Source organism: Drosophila albomicans, chromosome X (assembly GCF_009650485.2).
Source record: "Drosophila albomicans strain 15112-1751.03 chromosome X, ASM965048v2, whole genome shotgun sequence".
Lineage (NCBI taxonomy): Eukaryota > Metazoa > Arthropoda > Insecta > Diptera > Drosophilidae > Drosophila > Drosophila albomicans.
In genome coordinates this window covers 2,939,900-2,966,796 of record NC_047627.2, presented here as the reverse complement: position 1 = coordinate 2,966,796, position 26,897 = coordinate 2,939,900, and the positions used below count along the sequence as shown (strand labels likewise).

Here is a 26,897-nt window from a genome sequence, read left to right as displayed (position 1 = left end):
GATGCAAGAAAAAAAAAACTTATATTAATATTAAATATAGTTCTGTTGACGATTTATTTGCTATGTGCCGAGCAAGGATTCAATGCTGAAAGAGGAGTTGTAATGTCCTTTGTGGTGTGACGGAGGCTTGGAAATTTCAGCTGGTGATTCCAGCGGCTCCACTTTTATCACAGCATCCCCAGCCTCATTCCCATTCCCATTCCCATTTCCGTTGCCATCGCAGCTATCTTCGTGACAGCTTCTTTGGTTTGTCTGCGGCGTCAATGTGGCAAACGTGGAGCTAAGCGAGTGCGAGTTGTCCAAGCTGTCGCTGCACTCGCCCACCACATCGATGGGCAACTCATCGTCATCTCTGCACCCAGCACTTAGATGATCCACATCATCCTTGTGCGTCGCCAGATAGTCAGCCTGAAGCTGCGTCATGTCCACCTCGATGCCCTTCAGACGTAGTTTGCGCGCCTGACGATCGATGGCTTTGGCAATGCGTTTGCTGCGTTGTGCCCTGTGCTCAAGAGATGATTATGATTAGGTTAGTAACTGTTTAAAGTTGCTTCACTTACTGCTCCCGGGCTCGCAGTTCGGGCAGCGGAATCGGTGCTCCGCTGCAGCTCTGCGGCTGAGCGTTGTGCGCCGGCCGGCCAGGACCCTTCTTTGTGTGCTCCTTCTTGCGCCACTTGGCTCGACGATTTTGGAACCAGACCTGAGAGCGAAACGTTAACAGTCTATCGATTATGATATGCAAAACATATTTATTTCATTTAATTTGAACTTAACTAAAACTAAAAAGAAGGAATTTCATTGTTGTAGTTGTAAAGTATAAAATACTAGATATTAAAACAAAAAATATATATATGTATATATTGAAATGTTGTTGCTAAGAAGAGTCGAATAAAAGGTAATTTAAATTTATATAGTAAATTAACCTATATAGTAGAAAATTGTGAAACAATAAAAAATGTTAAGGATACTTTTTGTAATCTAAGTATTAACTGAAAATAATAAGCGAAATCATTCACCATTAAATTCGATGTTTAATATCAATACTAGCCAATTGAACCCGGATTAATATTGTATTATAATTAACATAAAAAATATGTATGTTTTCGTATATGCTTTTGTATTCAAAAAGTTTGTTTTCTTGTGTTTAATCTTCCGCTGCAGAAAATGGAGAAGCAACCAAATCTAATATGAATGGAATGATCCAATTAGAATATACCCCTCAATTATGCCAATTGGTTTTTACAAGCATACAATCAGCAAAAAAAAGCACAGGTCATAACAAAATTCGTAAATTTCGTTCTGGACAATGAGTTTGAGTGCAAGCGAGTGCGCGATAGTCTATTGTCAAAGCTAGCATTCGTTGATCCTTTCTGTCACACACTCTCATTCACATATTACAGTAAGATGTTCCATCTGCATTTGCAAAAGCAAAGAGCAAATTTCAACAACAACTATGTTTGTGAGTGCAAACGAGTGAACGATAGTCGATTTCCAAAGCAAACGTTCGCTGATCGTTTCTAACCCGCACATGCATTTGCATTTGCATATGTATGTATTGAAGTGCAAGAAAATAGCAAATCTCAACCAAAACTTGGCTGTTGGTGACAGTAGGGGAGTGAATGCGATAGCGCTATATTCTTACTAATCGCACACTTAACGGCGTAAGTGTTCGCATATTTGTGTGTGTATTGTGTTTAAGCTCTTAAGTGTGTTTTTTTGTTACGTAGTCTTAATTAATATATTGTACATTAAACCATAATTAGATAGATAAACACTTGTAGATAGAATTCTGTAAAATGAACTTATGGAACTATTTTTAATTTATTGCAAAGGCATTAATTTAGGTTTAGGTGTGAACTTTATTTATATGTATTGAGATTCCTTTAAGCAGAGCTATAATGGTGAATAAATAATCCTAGTTCTTTATAATAAAAAAAAAAAACAAAATGTCAATGCTTAAATACCCTGTTGATAGATTGTAAAGTATTTGATTTTCAAATATAAATATGTATTTAAAAAAAACAGAAACTGAAATAAACAAACTTTAAAAATAAGATCGCTGAGTGTTTATCTATCTGTATTTCGTTTGCTCTCATTCAATTTGCATGCGACTGTGCTGTGATTCGTTTGGCTGGAGCTGAAGCCAAGGTTGATTGAACAACTTGAGCTCAGCTCATCATGAGCTGAATAATAATCGTAATTATAATATCGTTATCGGCAGTTAAATATGATTGACGGACGTGGCGCTCTTGTTATTGTTATTGTTATTGCTGTTCCAAGTGGAGTGGGAGGATTATTCACTCGTATGAGTATGAGTATTCGAACTGGTATTCGATATGCACTCGTTGTTATTCATGGGGTTAGACTGGAGAGACGCGCACCGTAAACAAAATGGCGTCTCTAATTGAGGGCCAGTTTGTTGAGCGACTCAAGCGCAACGCAACGCAACACAACGCATTTCGCGTGGGCGTCACTGTGACACTGTACAACACTGTCAACGTGTCTATGTATGTGTGTGTCTGTGTGTGTGTGTCGGTGTGTCACTTCAATTTGAAGTCATTTGCATGCATTGTGCATTTTTTAATGTACAGCAAATTGTTTTTGAGTAGCTGCATGCGATGTTCGCTCGCAATGCTTGCGCTTTGACTCCCCCTCCCTCTCCCCCTCTACCTTTACCTTTACCTTTACCTCCCCCCCTCCACCACTCCACCCATCACAGACAGCTGTCTCTCTGTCTGTTTCTGTCTCAGCAGTGCTGCATTCACCTCAGCTCGGTCTGGTTTTTGCATTGACAAATTGATATGTCATGTCAAGAAACAATTTCAGGCAAAGCGTAGACGAATTGTCCCAGAGACTTGCCAGTTGCCAAACTTGCAGCACACAGCACAAACACAACAAAACACAACACAGCAGAGCACAGTAAAAACCGACGACGATAATCACACGCCTGACATGCAAGTCAATGGCCAATGGCAGCGCCATCGTCGGTGTTGTTGTTGTTGTTGGGCACAAAGGGGTTAAGTCAAGTCTTTTGGATGCAATTGAAATCATTACAACAACAAGCGACACGAAACGCAATTGGAAATGAAATAAAATGAATTATAATGAATAAAAATAGTCAGGTAATTGGTTTTATTGAGTAATTGAGTTGCAGTTGCCGTCAAATTGTTTTACAATGTATTGCACGCAAATGTTGCAGTCCGCACATTAGTACGGCGATATCAATAACGATAACGATGACGACGACGACGCTTACAGCTGCAACTGCAACTGCAGATTCGGTTATGCATAGCTCAATTGCTTAAATGGATCGATTAGTGTTCCAATTACAATTGCGTGCGGTTAATTTACTATCGACACATATATCGATCACACAATTGATCGATAACGGTTTATGAAGATAGAACATTCAGCAACTGCAGAATTGGTTTCAGGTAATCAACTATCGATATATCTATCGAATATAAAATTGACCGATAATGGCTTATGTAGATAGTATATAATATAAAATATGTTCTAGATGCAGATTCGCTTTCTAGTCAAACAATTGCTTATATGGATCAATTAGTATTTCAATTTCAAATGCCTGTCGCTAATTTACAATCGATATATCTATCGAAATATGAAATTGATCAAGACCGTTTTATAGCGATTGCAAACTATCTTAAATATAATGCAAAGAATATCGATGGATAACTTTTTAATTAAGTAATTAATTACGGTCTAAAAGGAAACTTCATTGCAACCTATCGATAGTACGCGATGGGCGATAAATGATTATGTGAAATGAATAAGCTGCATTCCAATTATTTTTTTTTTTTAATTATTTCGAGTACTTTACATGCAATATATTCCAATATCAACTTAACCAAAACAATTGTACTGTGCCATTTTGTTATCGATAGTGATTGGGAGGTAACAACGCGATTCGTAAAGTGAGTTGAGTGCTAATCAATAAACGATAGGAGTGTTGAGTGGTTTGTTATACTCGTATATCAAAATCAAGCACACATTTCACATGTCACTTAACATGTTTTGCAATTAATTGCATACTATCGATAACAATCGATAATTGTGTCGGCTAATGAACTTACCGCAATGCGCCCCTCCTTCAGCTCCAGTCGCATGGCCAGCGCCTCGCGCATAAACACATCCGGATAGTGGCTGCCAAGAAACGCTCGCTCCAGCTCCTCCAGCTGCCAGGTGTTGAAATTGGTGCGGCTGCGTCGATGCTTTGCAGCAGCAGCAGCAGCGGCAGCTGAGGCAGTTGTGGCAGCGCCGCTCTCGCTGGCCGTTGTGCCATCATCGTCGTGGGCGGAGGCTTCGACATCGGGTGAGGAGACTGCAAAAAGTCGATAAGTCGTTGGCATTAGTTGGGCTCCACTGTAGCCAACAAGCGAGCATAATTAACTGTGTGCGTGTGTGTGTGTAAGTGTATGTGTGTGATATGGGATCTGTTGTCTGCCTGTCTGCCTGTCTATGCCTTTTGGTTTCGTTTACGCTCGCCTCGCATTATAATTGCAAACAATTAAAGTCTATTTATGTAAATTTCCAAGATATGCAAACGGCAGGCAGGCAGGAACACAGGAACCCAGGAGCACAACCACAACAGAGCAGACCAGACCAGACCAGACCGTGCCACGCCCAACATTCGGTTGCACAGTTGCAGAGAGAGTCCTCAAAGCCCCGTCGAGTCGGTGCCCTTGTTGCTGTTGTTGTTGTTGTTGCCTGCCTTCGCTTACGCTGCCGTCGTTTGTCTTTCTAATTTATAGCAGCGCAAATTGGTTTTCACAATTAGGAAGTGGTGGGTGTTGCCTGGGCCTGGTGCCTCGGATATGTTTAAAACGCCGCTGCGGAAGTAAATTACATTGTAACGCAGCCCCAATTCCAAGTTGCGCCTTGCGCCTAATCCCTCGCCTCGCCTTGCCTCTCCCCTTTTCTCATTCACTCTCCGTGTTTAGTTGCAGTTTTAAGTGAAATTTAATTGCAGAATTTGCTGGCTAACCAATTAGAAGTGGCGCGGCCATGGGGCAAGCATTTAACAAGCCCTTAGTCGCAGTCACTAAACCCTAAAACCACCGCACGAAGTGAAAGAGAGTGAGAGAGAGAGAGAGAGCAACATGGAAAGAAAGAAAGAATCATTCAGTGAGGATTTTTATTTGATTTGCACGCAGCTTCACGTAATGATGACAATGATGCGGCAGACCCCAAAAGAAATATCTGTGTATACCTCTGGTGCACACTCCTCTTCGCCCCCCCCCACCATTGGATTGGGTGCTACGTGATTTTCATATGTTCAAATGCACACAGATTTCAACAATTTATAAACACATCTGCTACCAAATCGAAGGAGTGTCTCGAGGCCCGCTTCAACCCTCAATTGCCGGCAGGACCAAGAGCCATCCAGACCTTGGCAGACACTTCATACTAGAGTTCGTGCTGAACAACAACAGCAACAACTACTATATAACAAAAGGGGGCAGATCCTTGGCAGGTCTCAGCATGTCCATTTGAGTTGAGTTCAGTTGAGTCGAGTCGAGTCGAGTCGAGTTGAGTCTCGGCTCAGCGGCCTCATCATCACACTTGAAAGAGTAAATAAAATATAATTCCTCAAGGGTGTTATAAATAAAATTATCTGAATTATGGTTTTTGTTGACTTTCTGACTTGTTGTTTCCCCCTTTCTACCCCGCTCGCTCTCTCTCTCTCTCTATCTTTTTTTGCTTTTTGGGTTGTGGCAAGTTGTTGTGGCATAGTTTTGCTGCCGCTGCTGGGGATTTTTGTGCCCCTAATTTGCTACAAGGCGACGCACGAAAGCGCCTTCATATGTTAACTGAAATCGATATACACAATGTGTGTTTGCGGGCGGCGAGGCGTGGCAGCAGCAACAACAACAACAACAACAGCAACAACGAAAATCCAACGAAACAAAAAGGAGGCTGGCACTAAATCAGATAATAGCCAGCCATTTGATAAGCACATAAAGAGCACAAGAGGCCACCGATATAATATTATGACAGCTTATGAGGAAACCAGCGAAAGATTCAACGAAACCAAACGCTAATCCGACATGAGAATCTTGAAGAAATAATTATAAAAAATTGATTATAAAGACGTTGATTTCGAATAGATAATTACGGAGGGAGCCTCAGCCTGAGCCTGATAATATAATATTATGGGGAAACCAAAATATCCAGCAAACATATTGGAAATAAATTAATCTGGCAATTATGCGAATTGTTATTGGCCCTAATCGCCATAAATAAAATGTTTCAACTGAAAATTAAAATCATGTTTATGTTAGATGTTTGTAAGTTTTTATTTTTATTATTTATTATTATTATTATTATTATTATTATTATTATTATTATTATTATTATTATTATTATTATTATTATTATTATTATTATTATTATTATTATTATTTATTATTATTATTATTATTATTATTATTTTATTATTATTATTATTATTATTATTATTATTATTATTATTATTATTATTATTATTATTATTATTATTATTATTATTATTATTATTATTATTATTATTATTATTATTATTATTATTATTATTATTATTATTATATTATTATTATTATTATTATTTAGATATCTCATATTCTACATTATTAATTGGATTCTTCTCTCTGCTATATACGGAATTATTGAAATCTTTTCTTTTATTTCTAATTCTTTCTCTAACTTTTTGGAGTAGTGGAATATTCTTCTGCGTATGTTTTCAGATTCAACTTCCCTTTTTGAAACATTTTTAACAATTTCAATAATTACATACTCATTTATTCATGTAGTTGTTTATCTATTCATTTAATTATTTTTTTCTACATCAACTCTCAGAGTTTTCCCCCTGCTCTAGACCTGCGTCGTTGCCTTTGTTTAGGCTAATTAAAAACGGTAGCCCAATTTTAATTAGGCCAGGCAAATGCTGCACAGACATGTTTTGGCCCAAGGGGGTGAGGTGGACGGGTAGCGGGGTTCGTTGCTTGGCTGGGCAAAATTTGCATATAAACAGTATAAATTGTTATTATTGTTGGCTGCTTCGGCTCGAGACTCCGAGACCCTGTGGACAGTGTCTAATCTACGGGCTGCTGCATTGGGTCAACATCCACATTCACATTCACATCCTCAGCCTCAGCGTCAGCCTCAGTTTCAAACTCAGCCTCAACCTTCATTCTCAACCTCATCCTCATTCGCGTCTAACGCCTATTGCCCCTTAGTTTTGCCTAATTTCAAAGGTCGTTAAGCAAACAAACTCAAGTGGAACAAAATGCAGCGAGACTGAGAGAGAGAGAGAGAGACCCAGACCCAGAGAAAGGTAGAGAACAGAGAATCTAAGGCTGGAATTGGGCTGCTTTTGGGCCCGCCGGGAAAAGGCTCGTGACCATAACGATGAGCGGACCAAAACTACCCGCCCGAAGCATTTGAATGCGAATCAAATCTGCAGCAACCCAAGATCACACAGCAACACAGCATCGGAGCATCGTCCCAACGGTGGCCCACCCAACAAAAATAGCCCAAAAAATCACCATAAAAATCTATAAAAAAAATTAACTGGCAAACTGAAAAAAAAAAATGTAGGTTAAAAGTACGAAAGTAACCAAAAAAATGAGGAGTATAAACGTTGAGCTCATTAGCATTTATAGGCCACACAAATGCCAGACGGTGACGATGATGACGATGATGAGGATGACGATGGCTGGGTTGGTTGTTAAAGTCAGAGTCAGAGTCGTGGCACCTTTTGAGGTTCATTAGAAACTTGTCACATGATTTGATTTGCCTCGTTTTCGTTTTTTTGTTTTTTTTTTTTGTGTATTTTGTGTTGACCCAAAATACACCAAAAAAATTGCGTCGAGTCAGCAAAAAAAAAAAAAAAAACAAAAAATCAAGTCAAATACGTATAAAAAATCAACGTCAGCTATTAGGGTTTAGGGCTGCTAATTATATGTGACTTTCAATCACAACCCCCAGAATGCACCCAAAAACAGAAAAAAAAACAGAGGAACTAAAAAACAAGGCGTTAAGTCTGACACGCGCCCTTTGATGCAGCGACTGCTGCTCCTTTTTTTTCTACTTGTTTTGCCGAGTTAGTTTTTCTTTTTTCCCTGTTTGTTTTTTAATTTTTTTTATTTTGAACCCCTTTCCCTCGACACTTTTCATTGCCTGTCAAAGTCGTTTAGCTGCTTGTTTTTGTTGGTGTTGTTTTGCTGCTGTCTCGACGATTTGATGAATTGTTGTCCGACTGAGTGTCCAATTGCGTCCTGTGACTTTGTTGGAGTGTGTTAAATCGTTAGTGAACCGCACGCTAAACGCTCCCGAACCTCATGAGAATCATTGTGGCAACGTGGGAATTTCTCTGGGTAGTTTTTTGATCTGATCGAAAAAGAATTGGAGCAACAACTTATTCTTTTTTACCTCTAAGTTTTCATTCTTCTTTTAAATCCTATTTAAATGCACAAAAAGTTTAATATATTTATCTCGAAATTCAAGAAATCCTTTTTAGTCACTTGTAATTTCTAAATTTATAATTTTCTTAACCAAATACTATTTATAGACTTGAAGACGCGAATCTGAAAAACTCTCAAATTTGCGCAAAGATTTTTTTTTTAAAGAAACGATAAGATTTACTTATTTTCAGTGTAAACGTTGAATTTTTTAGGTAGTTCCTTGAACTGATTGATAAATAATTGCAGCTGAAACTTATGCTATCTAACTCTAACGAGAGTTCTATTAAAATCACACTTTCTTCTTATAGATCTAAGTCAATGGTTATTAATATTATTTAATTGTTATTAATATTTTTCTTAATATCAGTGAATTTCTCATTTAACTATAATTTTTGTACTATTCTTAAGCGCTCTTTCTGATCGAATACTTTACAAAAGAAAGTTGAATACTCAAAGCTGACATATTTGTTATTTCTTAAAGAAATGCTAATTCTCATTATCCTATAAGCAGCATTCATTCAACTTTTAGATCTATGTAAATGAGCTCTGGCTTGCTGTCAGTGTAAACTTAAGAATTTCTAAAACATTGGAGCTAAGACTTATTGGATTCGACCTTGTTTTTCTGAAATAAATAGTTATTTATATTAATCATTAAATTGTTTTTCAGTTTTCTTTCTTAATTTCTTTCTTAATTTCTTAATTTTCTTTCTTTGCTTTTCTGAAACGTTCTTGTTAAACGAATTCCTTTTGATTTTGGTGATTCTCAAAGAGTTTCTCTGCTCTGTTTTGCTTGTTATACTTATTCATCGGTGAAATTTGCAAGCAGCTTTTTGGTTTTACTTATTCCGCTTTAGGCGATATTCGTAAACGTTTTGTGCTCACATTAGTGCACTGGTATTAGTATGCAACACTAAAGCGTAAACGAAGCTGTAATTAAACTAAGACTAGCTTGTAATTTGCCAAGTTAAACAAGCATTGCAAGTGCTTATGAGGGGTGTTGCAATCCACTCGAAAAGACAAACGATTGCGTTGCGCTGCGTTCGTTGCGTTGCGTTGCGCCTAAGCCAAGGGCCTCCGCATCACCATCAGCAGGAAGAAGGGTCTAAGAGGCCGCTCAATGGGCTACAAATGTGTGGCACTTAAATTAATGAATTTCTTTGCACTTTGCACGACGGTAATTGGAGAGGCCGACCGAATTGAGTGACTGACCTGAGACTGACTGACTATACGTCTATACATATCTACAGACATATGTATGTGTATGTTATGTATCTGGGTAATGGGCATAAAACCGCATTCAGGGCACTCTTCAATCTGCCGATCTGACGACGATCTGTCGATCTGGCGTCGAGTTGAGGTTGAGTTTGCCAATTGAACGCTGCTGTCTGCTGCCAACTTTGCACATGAATTTATATGAGTTGTTTGCATTAAAATGAATTGATCGACACGACGAGCAACGGCTGCAATCGCCCCCCGTCCCCCGTCTCCCTCACCCTCTCTGAAGAGTGAAGCTGATCGGGTGCCGGGTCATTGCTCATCTGCAACGCCAGGCACGTCAACGCAGCAAATTACTTGCCGCTGTTGCGATGCAAAATTGAAAATATTCAAGTGGTTAACTTGGCAACATGTTGCCCGTTTGTTCCTTGTCCGTTGTTACCAACGGCAGCAGTTCTTTTCTCTCTCTTTCTCTCTCTCTCGCTGCTCTCGTGCTGCATGTTATGATTAAATTTTGATAGCCAACAACAATCAAGTCAGGGAAAATCAATAATTTTTACGCATCTTGTTACGTTGTGCTGGCCACAACAGAACAAGCTCGAGCCAGGCCTTAGGAGCTGGAGTCCAGCTTCAGAGTCAGAGTCAGAGTCTGTGGAATCTTTCTTTCTTTTTTTTGTCTGGTCTCTTTGGCCCATGACGAAAAGCTCTCAAACGCGATCGTTGCTGCGATCGACATCGACATCGACTTCGACGTCGACGGCGACGTCGAGTTGCCAAAGCGGCGCATAAATGTTTTGTTGTTTTAATGAAGACGTCCGACTGCAGCCCGAAGAACTTGCGAAGAAGACATCAAGGCGTTGCATGCCAGCAAAAATGTTTCCTCTTTGTCTTTTTTTTCGTTCTTTTTTTTGCCTTCTTATTTTTTTTCTTTGCGCTCTCGCTCTCTGCGCTTTGTTTCGTTTTGCGAACGAGGGGCGCGTCAGCGTCAGCGTCTACGTCGTCTGCACGCCATGACGATATCGCTCTCTTGCTCACTCTCCTTCTGTGGCGTTGCAGCCTTTGCGGCTGCATTACGAATAGGGTCTAATTATTGTGGCAAGCCCCTGAGCTATAATTTGCCTGATTGATTTACATAACGATCGAAAATGATCAAGACATTAATTTCTTATTAACGTCGTTCGTCCGTTCGTTCGTTCGTTCGCTCGCTTGTTCAATCGTTCGCCTCGTTCGCCTCGTTCGTTCGCTTTGCTGCTCGGCTCCACTCGGGCCCCATTCGGCCTACCACCAGTTGCAGTTCGTATGCCAATTCCAACATTGTTGCTCTCTCTCGCCTGAAGCTGTGCGCTGCTGTGGAATTTGTTGCGCCTGTGCGCAATGCGCATCTTGCCCGAGACTGTGGGGCGTAACTCTGTAGCAACATTTGCTTACTGCGCACACTGTGCACTTTAGAAACGTCAAGTTTCGAATTCAGCTGAGCTGAGCTGCCTGCCATCTTGTTGGCTCTTTACTTTTCAATTTCTTCATTTTACTGCCCATTTGACTTTTGGGTGCATCAGTGCTGGTCAATTTAAGCGCTAGAGGGCGCCACATGCAAATGCACTAGGCAAATTAACAGTGACAATTGTTATCCCGTTCTCTCGCTCTCTCACTCTTTGCTCACTTGAAAGCTTTGTTTTGCGTTGCTGGGCCGCGGGTGTTTTTGTTGTTTTTGGGCAATTTGACTTGCTTTCGTTTGCGCCGTGTTTTTGCGTCTTTGTCTTTGTCTGCTCTCTTCGCTGATCGTTTTGTTCGTTTCGGACATAATTAATGTTAGTTTTAACGCTGCTTGAAAATGTTATTTCCCTTGATTATAGCAGGGCACATCGGACAACGGCTGCCGTAGCGGCTGTTGTTGCTGCTGCTGCTCTTGTTGTTGTTGTTGTTGTTGCTGTTTACTGCCGCTGATTGTTGGGTCTTGGTGTTTGGCCAGTTGCTCCCTTGCCATGGCCTGCCTTGCCTGGTTTGCTGTAGGCAGTCATGGGGAAACATTTTATGACGATTACTGTAATTCGTTGCCGCAAACAATAATTACTTTCCATTACGAAAATGGCGGGCATATTATCACCTGAATATCACACACACACACACATAGATGGCGACAGCGCAGCAACAACGAACACAGGTGTTAAGCGTATGTGCCGATTGTGTGCAGTCAAAGTCTCTGCGCTTGCGCCTGCGCCGTCAGCAGCGGCGTCAGCAGCGAGCAGCGAGCAACGTCGTCGCCGACAATCGCAATTCGCCACGGCAAATGAAACGTTTCGCTGCGGTTGCGAGTCAAAGTCGTTGTGGCGTTGTCTAAAATTTTCGGTAATAAAATATGACAACTCAATCAAGGCCCATAAAAGCCAAGGTATACAGCAACAACAACAACGACTGATGATCTGGGCGGGTCTCGGCTCTTGGGTCTTGGGCAAAAGCTCAGTAATTTGCAGAGGATGCAAAGACGATCAAAATTTACGATCATTTTGTTTTCAAAATCAATTTAGAAAGGAAGCGCGGCAAAGATCAGCAAGCGCACGACAGATGCTCAACACCAGAGAGGCGAAAGAGGAAAGACGATAGTGAGAGGGAGAGAGAGAGAGAGAGAGAGCTTTAAGCTTTGGCTGTGAAGCAGACAGAGTCTTCAAATTGAGTTCTTAACTCTTGACTGCGTTTCGTGTTCGCTTCGCTTTGCTTTGCTTTGCCTTTGCTTCGCTTTGTCTCCTTTCACTGCACAAAACAGATCGCACGATCAGTTCTGCATTTCAGGTTCGAGGTTGCGCAGATCGAGTTCGAGTGAGAGAGAGGGAGAGGGAGAGAGCGATAGCGATGGCGAACGAGGGTTAAGCGAGTATATGGAACTTTTGCTTTTCGGCAGTTATTAGCCTGGAAAAACACGAGTCTTGCACATTTGAGAGCTTGTAATTTACTTAATTTGATTACGAACGACGTCCTCCTCGACGTGGGCGTGTCCCAAGTCCAACTCCAACTTCAAATCTCTCTCTCGCCTCTCCACTTCTTCTCCCCAACCACTCAAATGAATCTCTGCTTCAATCGGTTTTGCGCAGTTTGTGAAACAGCTGCAGGTGCAATGCAAAGTTGAGCTTAGGCAAATATGCAATTTCAGTGGGTGGATGCTATTTGATTGGATCCAAGTTTGATAGGATTTCGATATATCTAGCATTGAGAATGCAGTTTAAGGAAGCTACGAATCTTTGACGACTAAGAACTTCAATTTGTATAAGCAGTGTTTAGTATTTTCTGTTTTTTAGCCAAAGAAACTGTAATATTATTATTGTAAATAGTAAGTAATATAAATTTTATTGGCTATCATTACAAGCTCACAAATTAGAATTCTTTGATATACCAACAGAAATAAGTATTAAGGATTTGGTTTTATGTTGTCATATACATAATTTAATAATAAAAGATAACTGCACCGGAATAGCTTTATTTAAAACAAATAAAATAATAAAAGACATTTTTTTGTCAAGTTATTTTTATACCCGCTACCCATAGGGTAGAAGGGTATTATAACTTTGTGCCGGCAGGAAATGTATGTAACAGGTAGAAGGAGGCATCTCCGACCCTATAAAGTATATATATTCTTGATCAGCGTCAACAGACGAGACGATCTAGCCAAGTCCGTCTGTCCGTCTGTCTGTATGAAACACTGGATCTCAGAGACTATAAGAGATAGAGCTATAATTTTTTTTCGACAGCATTTGTTATGTTTGCACGCAGATCAAGTTTGTTTCAAATTTTTGCCACGCCCACTTCCGCCCCGAAAATCAAAAAAATCGAATTACAAGCGTAATTTTAAAGCTAGAGTTACGAATTTTGGTATACACAATAATAACTATAGTAGTTATGATTCCTGCAAAATTTGGTTGCGATCAAATAAAAATTGTCGAAGTTATTAAAAAAATACTTTTGTATGGGTAAAAACGCCTACTTAGTAGGGGTCTTAGTTGCACCACATACACCATTTGGTATTTTATTTAGTATTGTTGCAGTATATTTGGTATATTTTGAGAATAATACCGCAAAATATATTGTTTTTATTCAAAATGGGTAGCGGGTATCTCACAGTCGAGTACACTCTTTCTTAGCTTTCTTACTTGTTTATTCATACGAAAGAAAATATGCGCCTATTAATTTTAATTTTTCAGAAATGTTAAATTTATGAAATTACTTATAATTTTCGTAGCAATTTAAGCTAGTATTCAATTATCGTGAAAATAATTTTGTATTCAACACTTTTCCTAGCAAATAATTTAATTTACAAAATTTAATTCTAATTTTCTATTTTATTTAGAAATTTAATTAAATTACTCTAACAATATAAAATTATTTTCAATAACTTGAATTGCAAAATGCAACCTTAGTGAATTTTAGGTAATTATTGTTCTTTTTGACAACAATTGATTCGTTTCAGTTCCAATAAAATAGTAACTAGTTCACTGAACTATTTTGTGCAGTGCTGAAAATAAATTGTCTATCATTTCGGTGGATTGTTTTTGTAGCGTTTTTTTTATTTTACATTTTAGTGTTTCACACATACAAGCTACACGAAATTAATTGTGCAAACAAATTTAATTTATGAGCAGCGTGCGAAGCGCAGCTACGAAAATCTATTAATATAAACAATAGTTTATTAATTGAAAGTTATGTCTGGCTGCGGCTTATGATTTATGCTTAACCCCAACAACAAAGCGGGCAAAGCGACTGAAAGAGGAATAATAACAGCAACAACAGCAGAAACAACAACAACAACAAATTCAAAGCAAAAGCGCAAAAATAAAGCTCAGCATAAAAATTGATTTCTGCTGCTGCTTTAATGAATTCTCAGTCGCCGTTGTCGTTGTTGTTGCTGTTGTTATTGGCCCGAGCCAGAGCCAAAGACAGAGCAACAACAACAACAACACAATCTCAATCAATTTCAAGTCGCACATCACATCAAAACAAATTACCAAGGAATTAATTTGCCATCAGAATCACGCAAGCGCAGAGACTGAAAATGAAACTCAGACGGAAGCGACGTCAACGTCGACAGCGACTGCGACGCGACTGAGGACTTCGGACTGAGGAGAGCAGAGAGCTCAACGCAGATGAGAGATGCCAGGACGTTGTTGTTGTTGTTGCTGTTCTTGTTTTTGGTGCGATGGCGATTAATAGAGCGTCATGAAGGTCCCACAGGGAACTGTGGGAGCGGGAGAGGGATGCGGATGGGGGGAGGGGAGGTAGGTGCCGTGATTAATACATGAGGATTTAATTAACTTGCCATGATGCGCGCGTGCGCTGTCTCGCTCACACTTGCACACACCACCGCCCACTTTGCTCTCCCGCTCATTGTCCACGTCGCTCTCTCTCTCTCTCTCTCTCTCTCTCTCTCTCTCTTCGCTTTGCGTCGCTTGAGTGCACAAACTATGGCGACGCGTCACGACGTCAACGTTGACTGCGACGCTGCTGTCACTCTGTTTTAGCTTTTGCCTGGACACAGCGCAAAAGAGAGAGAGAGAGAGAGAGAGAGAGAGAGAGAGAGAGAGTGAAGAAAAGAGCTGGCAACTTGTTGTAAATAGCAAATACCCTGTATTTTTAATTGATTAATAGTCTAGATATGGCTTGTTAGAATTTCTAAATTTATATTGTATACTCTTGATTGGCATTTATAATGTTGCAAATACAAAGCTCAAGCGAGGGAGCAACACAACTGTATCTGTGTGTGTGTGTGTGTGCGTTTAATTGAAACGTGTTTTTTGTTGCTGTTGTTGTTGTTGTTGTGTCTGCTGTCGCTGTTGAACGCCTGCAGCGCGAAAATCGGTGGCATGTATAATTTTTATCACCTTTAATTAACTTTTCAATTAATAAAAAAAACGTAGCAGTAGCAGCAACAACAACAACAGTAACTCAAGAGTCGCAGCTGCCGTTGTTGTTCTACTCGTTGTTGTTGTTATTGTTGTTGCTCGTGACGTTGCTGGCCAATAAAATGCCGACGGCATCTGAATTACCTTTTTCAGTGTTCGCGCAAATTTATGCGGAAGCAGGCAAAATTTCAAAGAGGGGGAGGACGGTGGCGGGGGCGAGGGCGGAGGCGGAGGCGCATAACAAAAGCCTTGCAGACAACAAGGCGCTAAATATGCTAACGGGAATGAAGCGTTCATCAACTACCGTTAAATTACCAGCAAGTTCGAGGTTATGTAATTGAGCTGTAAACTTATGTATTTCATATTGAGACACTTGAATTATTTATCATTCATTTGCCCTCGCTTCATTAATTACTAAAATTAAAAACTATTTAAATTCCTAATGAGCCAAAATTGTGTAAGTACAAATATTATGTCTCTCTCGCTCTCTTTCCGTTCTGTAGACATCAATTTTAAAACCAATAATTTGTATGACAAATAGTGACGAAAATTATAGAGTGGATAACAAATTGTTTTTATGCCACATTAAAAAACTAACTCAAGCGATTCCTTGAAGTAATAACAAATATATTATTATTATTTTTTAATAATTTAAAAGAAGTTGATAAGTAAATTAATAATGATGATTTAATCAACAAGTTATCGATAGTAAAGATAACAATGAATTAAATAATACAAAAAAACATTCATACGGAACTTTATCACAAATTTTCATTATTTATTCGAGGATAAGAATTAAGTTCAGTCTGAATTTGGCACACCAACTGATTTTAAATCGAAATTTTGATCAACATGTTATCGATAGTAAATAAAAACTTAATTAAATAACAATTAAATTCATATGGAATTTCCTAATCAGTTTTCATTATTTGAATCGAAATTGACAAACCTAAGACAAAGTACTGGCTCAATAAATAGTATTTTGTCGATAGTGATAATTTCATGATGTTATCGATAGTAAAAAAACTGATTAATTAAAAATTTTTTAATATTTACTAATTAGCCCTTATCGCGATAAGTAAGCTAACAGAAATCGATAATGAAAAAAAATTCACAAAGTTTTCGATAGTAATGAAAATATTAGTGAAATATTAATGCAAAAATGCATATGAAATTATCTAATAAATTTTCCTTATTTTATTTAAAGTCGCTAATTAAATTTAGCAGAAATATTTGAGCTTCGTCTGACACAATAAATAGTATTATATCGATAATGATAATTTGATTATGTTATCGATAATGAAAATAGAGATTAATTAAAAGTCATTAAATATAATACACAATGTGCTATTCATCAAAAATATTGCACACATAAAGTTATCGATAACTCAAGCAATGCTAATCGATAATGCAAAAAAGAAATGTCAATTCAATTTGTGGTGCTCAAATTAGGAAAACATATTTACACACGAAATGTAAATGTCAGAAATGTTTGGGAACAATTGATTAAAACCCGCAAGCAGCAAGCGACACAACACAACAAAACACAACACAACACAAAGAATGTGCCACAAAGAACAGAACAATATTCAATGGCAACGGAAACGGAAATGGGAGTGAGAGAGTGAAAGAGTGAGACAGCAAGCAAAATGGCTACAAAGTCAGCTAAAAGTGTCATTACAACTCACAAAAATCCAACAAAAGTTCAGCCAAAAAACAAAGCTCAACAAAAGTTTCAGGGACGTCTGAGTTGTTGCTGTTGTTGCTGTTGTTGCTGGGGCATACGGCTCAATTCAATTTTATCGTTTCAATATTAACCCAAAACAACCCCACAATATTGCCTTCATTTAAGGTTTATTAGATACAACGACGACGAAGACGACGACGACGACGTGGAGAGAAGGGGAGGCGTGGCGGGGGAGCGATGTCGGGCGCAACGAGCGGAACGCCAAGCGTTGGATATAAGAAATATGTAGCAACAACAACAACAACAAAAGCAGCAAGCCAAAGCAAAAATTTTCCAATTTACAAACGTCGCCAAAAGCCAACGAGGCAAGCTTTTTGTTGCGCTTCTTCTTGCACAAGTGTGCAGGATGTGAGTGTGTGTATGTGTGTGTGCATATGTGTGTGGGTCGTGTAACAAGGATAAATGCCGCGCCGTGATTGTGTGCGTGTGTAAGGGCATAAACATTGATCCAACCGTAAAACTGGCTGACAATCGCGACCGCTTCACCGCCCCAGCCCCACCACGCCACTTCCCCCATGGCTTGCCACCCCGCTTGTCTCGACTGCGGCCACAGGAAAGGAGAGAGACTCCAGCAGTCCAGGCGTGGCACTGAGCCAAACCGAAACGACGCCAAGCCAAGTGTATAAATTGTATTAGCCCCGAAGTGTCGTGCGGCATTTTGATGGGGCATGCGGCATGTGGCAAGCACCAAAAATGGGGAGGCACAGTCCGGGCACACATAGGCAATTGCTGTGTGTGTGTGTGTGTGTGTGTGTGTGTGTTGTTGTTGTTTGTCCTGCTGCTTTGGTGGTTGCTGCGCATCGCACGCACAACGAACGCATGAAGAGGCCCAACATGGCCGCCACCTTGGACAGCGTGCAAGAGCGAGAGCGAGCGAGAGTGAAAAAGAGAGAGAGCGAGAGAGAGCGCAGAGGAGAGAACCGAGCACTCACAACAAGTGTCATTTGCAGCAAATTGCAAACCGCAACAATTTCACAAAGGACACAACACACACCAGACAACGACAACAACGACGACAACAACGAGAGCGAGAACAAGCAGCGAGTGAAGAGAGGGAGAGAAGGCCGAGAGGGAAGATATAGAGAGGAGAGGTGGAGAGGGTGGCTCTGGTGGAGCAATCTGTTTCAATATAAACGCACATGAGGCATTTACGAGCGCCAACAAGCTCTCTGCTCTCGTGGGCGGATGGCTGCTCGATAGCAAAAGGACATGCTTCGTTGCTTGTGTGTGTGTGTGTGTGTGTGTATGTGGGATGCCACTTAAATGCCTCATGATGTAGTTTTAGTTTAGATTTGATTTCTGCTCCGCATACCCTGCACACATACAATGCCCACGCAGGGAATGCTCAATCGAGTCAAAGCAGAATCTGCAGCTACGATAATAAACATAGTTGAATTCAAATGATCACAACTAGCGAGTAGTCAACTTACTCGTTACTTTATCGATTGCTTTATCTCTTTGTAGGGTGTCTCTTTGCTTATCCATGCTTTGACTTGACTTAAATTTACCGAGTTTGGGGACTTCTGGTTGCGACAAACATTCGACTATATTCGGGTATTCCCATTATGAGCGAGTTACAACTAAAATTGCATTTCCTTCAGGAATTGTGCTTGAAATTAATATTTTCATATATAGATTTTATGTTACAATAGTCGCTTGTTTCTGTTTTTATTTACTTTTTGTATTTTGTATTACTTTTTGTGTGGAACTGATTGAATTCTTTACTTTTATTACATACAGCTTAGGTAGTTGATTCGTTACTCGCTACTCGTTATGCATTTTTTGTTTTGTGCGCTCCTTGTTAATCGCAATTTTTAAGGCATTTGTTGTGGTTCAATTCTCATTTGTTACACTTTCTAATTCAAATTCATTCGATACTCGCTACAAGTAACTTGCTGTCTTCCACTCGTTTTAACTAACTCGATAGATTTTTTAGCTTAACTGACAAGTTTCTTTTTGTTAGAATATTTATTGTTAGTCATCCGTAAATTGTTACTCGTTTCAATTAGATTTTTTAACTCGTTACACGCTACTCGTTACAGGAAAATGACTGCATTCCATTCGTAAACAGTAACTCTTCCCCTTTCTCAGTATTGCTTATTACTTATTAATTGTCTTTTGTAAAAGTGTTTATAGGTGGTAAATCTTAATTCGTAACTCGCTACACGTTACAGCAAAATTACTGAATCCCCCTTGTGACGAGAAGCTCGTTACGTTTTTTAGTATTGCTTTTTTATCGCCTATTTATCGCATTATGTAAAAGTGTTTATTACTCGTTAGTCGTTACTCTTTACAGGTAAATTGCAACTTTCCATTCGTTACTCGTTACATTTTGTATCACATATTCTATACTTACTACAAAAGCGATTTGAAGAATTTATTGTTGATTCTCAATAATTTCGTTACTTTTTCATTATAGATTATTTTATTCGTTTCTCGCTACACTTGCTTTCCACTCGTTGTTAGTCACTTACAAGGCACTTTTATAGAGCACTCAGTATTCGCTTAACCTTAACACGTTGGCTATTTATATGGCTTTTTGCATTTGTTCCAGGGTTGTTTGCACAGCAACAGAAAACAACAACGACAAGTAGTGAGTCCTGTATATCCTGTACTGTTACTGTTACTGTGATTGTTGTTGTTGTTGTTGTTGTTGTTGTGATGTTTGCTTGTTTTATTCACTGTTGCGCTTTACACACATCTTCGTCCCTTGGGTGTCATAATTCTTGACGAGCTCATCTTTTACTTAAGTTTTACATAATTTTCATGTCGTTGCCCGTTCTGAGGCTGATTCTGAAGCTGTGGGTGGCAAAGTGGGAGAGAGGGTGGTGGCAGAGAAGTAGGGGGATGGGGATGGAGATGGAGATGGGGATGGGGAGGTTTGCTTGTTCTGAGCTGAGGCGTATCACTTGGTAAATCCCATGGAGATAACATAAAATCGAAACGTGTGCGGTTCTACCAGCCACAACCAAAAGGACGACATAACGATTGGAGCAGCAAAAGGAAAAGCAAAAGCCGAAGCAGAAGCAGACCAAGGACAGAGGGAGTTTGCTTTCGGAGGGGCGGGGAAGGGAAAGGCGGTTTTGTGGTAAAACGTTCAACTCTACGTGTCTGCGGCTTTTTGCTTGGCTTTTCCTTGGCTTCTACTTCACGTATCGAAGGAGCGCAGGACTCTGAGGTCTGGGTGGAGAAACAGTTTTGTATTCAGTTCACTTTAAGTGCTCAGAAATCGACAATATCGAGCAGCCTCCTCTATAAGTTGTTGAATAATGTGTGCAGTCTATGTACATAAGCGGTAATATATTTCGTAAGTATCTTGCAGATACTTTTAAATACGCCAACGGAGAACATATTTCAACGCATTGAAAGCAAAATCAAATTGCAAGATTTCACCAATCTTATGTTCGCTATAATACTACATATATCATTTATTTATCAATAAATCTAGAGACGAGTTTTAATTTGTTGTTCTCTTTTAATTCAATTAACTTTTATCGCTTAAACATCTGTTACAATATATGAAAGCTTCTGTTGTGTTGTGAAGCAAGTATTTCATCACAAGGAATAAAATATTTAAAATAAAATTATTTTCAAAGTATTTATATTTTGTTAGCTTGAATTTATATGTTGGAATAAAATATTTTTTAATGTTATATTTAAAGAAATATTTTGCATTGTCGTTGAGAACAATATTTTTTTGTAAATATTATGGTCGAAATAAAAATAAATAGTCGAAATAAAAAATAAATAACGACTCAAATAATACCAAAATGAATTTCGATAAATATTCTCGACATTTAATATATTCTAGCACATTATTTAAGTTATTAATTAAAGCACTTGGAAATTGAATAAAGGAAAACGATAAAAATCTCTTTAGACAGCTTCATTACTTTTTTTTGTTGTATGCCAAAAGTCGTTTCTCTAATTAAGTTTTGAGGTTATGTTGACGTTAATATAGAAGAAGAAGAAGATGAAGCAGACGAAGAGCAAAAAAGACAATTTGCTTGGCATTAGAGCTAACAACAAGCACTTTTGCCTTCTCCCCTTAGATTAAAGTTTCCACTTCTGTGCACTCGCCAAGCAAATTATGGAAAACACCAAAAAGACAAAAAAACAAATACCAAACTGACAACAAGGAAAGCACAAAAGACAACGAGCGAGAGTGGGAGAGAGAGAGAAAAAGGGGCAGGAAAAATGGGTGGGAAATTCAGTGAATTCATTTGCAATCCTTCTGCTTAATGGCACTTCTAAACGGCTAATCTCAAATGGCCTGGCCAATTTAGCTGCCAACTTATTGGCCATTTGTTAAGTGGAGAGTGAAGTGGTCGCGCATGGCACGAGGGGGGAACACTGAGGGGGGGGGGCATGGGCGTGGCTGTTTAAGAAAAAATTACGCCTCAAAAGTGTAACTGCAAATGGGCAACAACAACGCGACGAGAAATAGAAACAAAAGTACAAAAAGCTTTGAGTGCCATCCTCACCTCACCTCACCCCCTCCCCACCCGACTTCATCGCTTGTGCTGAAAGGCCGCCAAATATTTGGCTGCTGTTGTTGTTGTTTTTATTTTCGGCAAATTTCATTATCTAGAGCCGCCATCTTTGTGCTAAAAGGCACAACACACACACACACACACACACACACACAGAGGCAGACAGACAGACACTATGAGAGCGGCTGATGTAGATAGCAAAGAGAGAGCGACTGACTAAGAGAGCGGGGCAGTAAGTAAAGCAGTCGTGTAAGAGCATAATAGATGGGGGAGGGGGAGGCGGAGACGGACTTATTTGGGGCTGTATTTTACCTAAGCCAAATCCGCCCCTTGAAGTGTTTATCCTTTTTTTTTGTCGTTGTTGCTGTTGTTGTTTTCGCTCAAGTGTTTTCAATTTAAGTTTAGCGAACAAAACGCCTTTTGATTTTTATTAGCCGCATTGCTTCACACGCCTCTTCTCTTCTTCTTCTTGTGGTGTGTGTGTGTGTGTGTGTGGGTGGGAGGGAGAGAGCAAATGGTGAATGGATTAGTCAAGTGGCCAAAGAGCGGGTGGGAGGGAGATGGACGATTGCTGCTGCTTTGCCAAAATAAAAGAATAGAAACAAAAAAATACCAAATTGCACTTGGCTAATGTCCAAGTGAATTTATGGGCCTCAGCCAGGGTTGTCGCCCTCGTAAATTATGCAAAATGATTTTAGCTCCACTTTGCAGCTGTTTCAACGTTGTTTTTAGCTTGTTTTCATCGGTTCTTCATGTGCTTTTTTTTTTTTTTGTATTTGGTTTTTTTGAGAGCTAAATGAGAGTCACTTAAATAATTATCATTTCCCGAGGCAAAACGCTCGTCAAAAGCTCATTTGGAGCGAAGACGAAGACGAAGACGATCGACCAATTAGCCAACGAGACGAATGACGTCCAAGCTGATGTTTCACTCTCTGCTCAGCGGTTTATTAATTAGGGGAAAATCAGTGGAAATCGGACCAAACCAAGATCTCTTAACTCATCTCATCTCATCTCATCTCGCATTAGTCGTTGATGTTGATGGCTCCGCGTGCTTCCAGTCTTGTTTTTGGTCTACTCTGGTTACCCTAAAACCAAAGAGTTATCTCACAACATCATCGAGTTGAACTGCATCAATTAAATGGGCATTTCATTAATTGCTTACATTTGTGAAGCTTTTCAAATGGCTGTGCAATCAAAGGCAGTAAAACGTTAAAGTGTGCTGAGAAATCAAATGGGAGAACAACAATTGACAAATCTATTTAATTTTAATAGCTTTCATTTCAATTGAGAGTTAAGCAAGGCTTAAGTTTATTAAGAAAAGTCAAACCAACTTGTAGGACAATATTTCTTTAAGTCACAGTCAAGTGAGAAACCTGTGAAACGTTTACGAATATCATGGACTGCTGAAAGTTCTTCTAATACACAAAAATCGCTACAAGTCTATTCCATTTAACACAGCCAGTGAAACGTTTAAGTTTAGGGAAGAATGTTACAAATTTCTTTTAGAGGATAGAGCAAAGAACAAGTCTTAAAAAAAAGTCTCTCACATTGAATATGCATTTTTTTGAAGCTAAGTAAAGCCAGGGAAACGTTTAAGTTTACAAAAGAATACAAAAAGTTGGGTATACAAATCAACTATTAAGTCCGACTGCGGAACATTGAAAATGTATACAATCAAATTCCATTTGAAAAGTTTTACTCCAGTGAAACGTTTAAGTTTAGTAAAGAGAGCAAAATCAACTAATAAAGCAAAGTTAAACTCAACTTTTAAGTCTGTTAAACGTTTACGTATGTCAAACAACGCTTAAAGCTCTCTTAAATTGAATTTGCTCTCATGTGAGAGTTAAAATGTAATTGTAAAGTCTGAAATAAACAATATAAAGCAAAATTAGGAGTTCTCTTAAATTGAATTCAGTTGAAATATGAAAGTGTATTTGATCGTCGATGTGCCAAGTATCGGATTTCAGACCGCAGTAACGTTCTCAACGCATCAATCCAATTGAGTTAGGTGCCTCCCCTGCTCCTCTGCCTCCTCGCTGCCTTCTCCACTTGGCACAGAGTTCAGTTTACATCACTACACACAATTAATCTATGGTCTAGGTAGCGTCCATAGAATAGAAATGATGGCAATTACCAGACGCGCTCGCGGTCGGCCGAGGCTAATGAGCAGTAGGAGATCAGCTCAATTCATTCATCACTGATGATCACTGATGATGATCAGAGCAAGAGCATGAGCAGTGAGAGGTGAGCAGCAAGTAACTTTGCAACAAGATGTGGAATAGTTATAAAATAGGGTTTCGTTGTTTTCTTTTGGGGCAAGGGGCAAGGGCAACTCTGGCTCGAGTTTGAACTCGAAGCGAAGCGTTTTCGGGGCGTGCCAATGGCGTTCTTATTAATTTGCTCAATTGCCAAGCGAGAGAGTGAGAGAGTGAGAGAGAGAGAGAGAGAGAGTGAGCTGAGAAGGGAAAGGCCAAAGTCAAAAGGAAAAACAAAACGAAATGAAAAGAAAAACTTAATTAAAATGTCGTAAACGAAAATTGTATGTTTTGTTGTCGACTCTCGGCTTGTCGATTGCTGGTTTTGTTGTTGTGGTTGGCCACTGGCAGAGGCGGGGCAGGGGCAGAGACAGGGGCAGGGGAGGGGCAGAAGGCGATTAGCTCCCAAAATAATTAAGACATTTCACTTCGGACCTTCGGCCAAATGGAAAAATTGTTAATACAAATTGTTTGTTGCCCAATTTCGGTTGTAGCATGTTTTTCCTCATCCATTGTTGTTGTTGTTGTTGCTGCCGCTACTTGTTGTGTTGCCCCTTGTTGCCTCTTGTTTACCGCGCCACAAAACCGAAAACAATAAAAATGACTAATGGCAGCTAATTTCCCGTCGTCAGTGGCATGAATGGTGAAGGAGACGAAGGCGAAAACGAAGACCAAGACGAAAACGAGGGCGGAGAAGAAGTCACAGACCCAGAGTACAGTTCAGTTTTCACAATTTGGGCCACTTGCTGCCCCGTTTACCCAACAGCAACAGCAACAACAACAACAACAACAACAATTTGTAGGCGGATCGTTCGCTGCTGACTTTACGGGGGCGTTGCCTAATGGCCGTCACATGAGCCGTACTATGGATGGCTCTTAGCTCTCTTCCTGTGCCTCAGTTCCTTTCACCTGCCAGATGTTAGATGTTGTTGCTGCTCTTATTCCAAATTACCACGCTCCACTCTTAATTAAGTGGCAAGATTTCGAAATTGATGCGCACTTCAAATTCATAACAAAATATGCAAATGCAAAAAAAAAATAAAAAACAGCTGCTCCTCTCTTAGCAGCTGATCAACTGCCCAAAATTCTGTTGCTTTGCCCTTGTGCGCACACAAATTTATGGGTACTTTAAATGCACAAGAAATATGCATATGCAAACTAAAAGAGAACACACATAATACAACTTCCTGATCGCTCTCTTTAGCTGCCTAAAACTGATTTGCTTCGCACTTGTGCACACACAAATTTATGAGTAGTTCAAACGCACAAGAAATAGGCATATGAAAAATAAAAGAGAACACACATAATAGAAAGCACTTGCTCTTCACTTAGCACAACTTCCTGATCGCTCTCTTTAGCTGCCTAAAATTCTATTGCTTCGCACTTGTGCACAAATGCAAAGGGCACAAATTAATGCGAACTTTAAACGCACAACAAATATGCGTATGCAAACTAAAAGAGAGCACACATAATACAACTTTCAGATCGCTCTCTTTAGCTGCCTAAAATTCATTTGCTTCGCACTTGTGCACACACAAATTTATGGGTACTTCAAACGCACAAGAAATATACATATGCAAACTAAAAGAGAACACACATAATACAACTTTCAGATCGCTCTCTTTAGCTGCCGAAATTCTTCTGTTTTGCATTTGTGCACATGCAAATGTCAAAGCGCATAAAGAGAGAGCAAATGCGGATGGATCACTCGCTCTTCAACAGTGTCACATTATTCCGTTCTCGCTCTCTCTCTCTATGCCACTCTTTATGTGTTTATACTTTTCAATTGTCTGGCCACAAATACAACGCATAACATAGTTTTGCTAAATTTAATTACACATGTGCAAAAGCAACAACAAACACAACAGTTACAAACGCACCAAGAGAGAGGCAGCAATAGCAATAGCAACAACAACAACAACAACAACACCAACAACAACAAAAGCGATTGTCACAAATGGCCGCTGCAGGCGTAACAGCGACTGCGACATTGTTGTTGTTGATTAAAAATTGATCAAAAAACATAACAACACACAAATTATGCATGTCTGTGTGCGTGTCGCAGCGAATTGATTAAAAAGAGCAATGCGATTGAAATTTTATTGGTAAATTGAATAAAGTGCGCGCCGGGGCGCCAACAAAACTTGATTCGCTTTTTTGCTGCCGCTGCCGCTGCTGCTGCTGCTGACGGCAGAGCAGAGCAGCAAAGCAGCGTTGGTTGTTTTTCGTTTTGGTTTTGGTTTTGTGTTTTTGCTTTTACTTTGGTGCTTTGCGTTTGGTGCCGGCGTCGACGGCGCTGCCAAAATGTTTGCTATAAATTAATGAGTCTGCATATTGCTCGTCTGCCTGCGTGCGCGTGAGTCCGAGTGAATAAGCATGCTTGCGATTGGTTTGTTGGGCAATTGACTTTTGCGAGAGCGAGATAATTCAATTAGCGACTGCATTTGCAACGCATGCAGAGTTCATGAATACGCATTTCATTTGCATTTACTAATGACTTATTTACTCGCACTTTAATTAATTAAGCAAAAAGCGAGTTCGCTTAAACTGTCAATTGATAAGAGTTGTAATTTGTATTGAGCTCTGTGCAATAAATGTTTTTCGTCTTCTTCTTGCTTACCTCCGTTGACTTTGGTTTGTTCCAATTCCTCCACTTCCACTTCCAGTTCCTCTTCGTCTTGCTCTTCTTCCGCCTCTGCCTCCGCCACCAACTGCTGCTCTTTAACCTCCTGCTGCTCTCTGAAGCGCTGCAGCAGCGCCATGTGACGCAACATGTGGGCAGAGGCTGAGGCTGAGGCTGAGGCAGAGCGATAATTGGAGTTGGAATTGCCAGCGGAGCT

The 26,897-nt window shown here is 39.6% G+C and overlaps 1 protein-coding gene across 1 annotated transcript; it reads right to left on the bottom strand.

Moving 5' to 3' along the window:
- Positions 1-60: 60 nt before the first annotated feature.
- On the bottom strand, positions 61-26,865 carry LOC117569146 (homeobox protein unc-4). Its single transcript, XM_034250207.2, has 4 exons — positions 26,678-26,865; positions 4,095-4,342; positions 561-700; positions 61-502 (listed from the first exon to the last, which is right to left on the bottom strand). Exons 1-4 carry the CDS (start codon positions 26,829-26,831, stop codon positions 61-63), a joined length of 984 nt encoding a protein of 327 aa, XP_034106098.2. The 5' UTR covers positions 26,832-26,865.
- Positions 26,866-26,897: the final 32 nt, after the last annotated feature.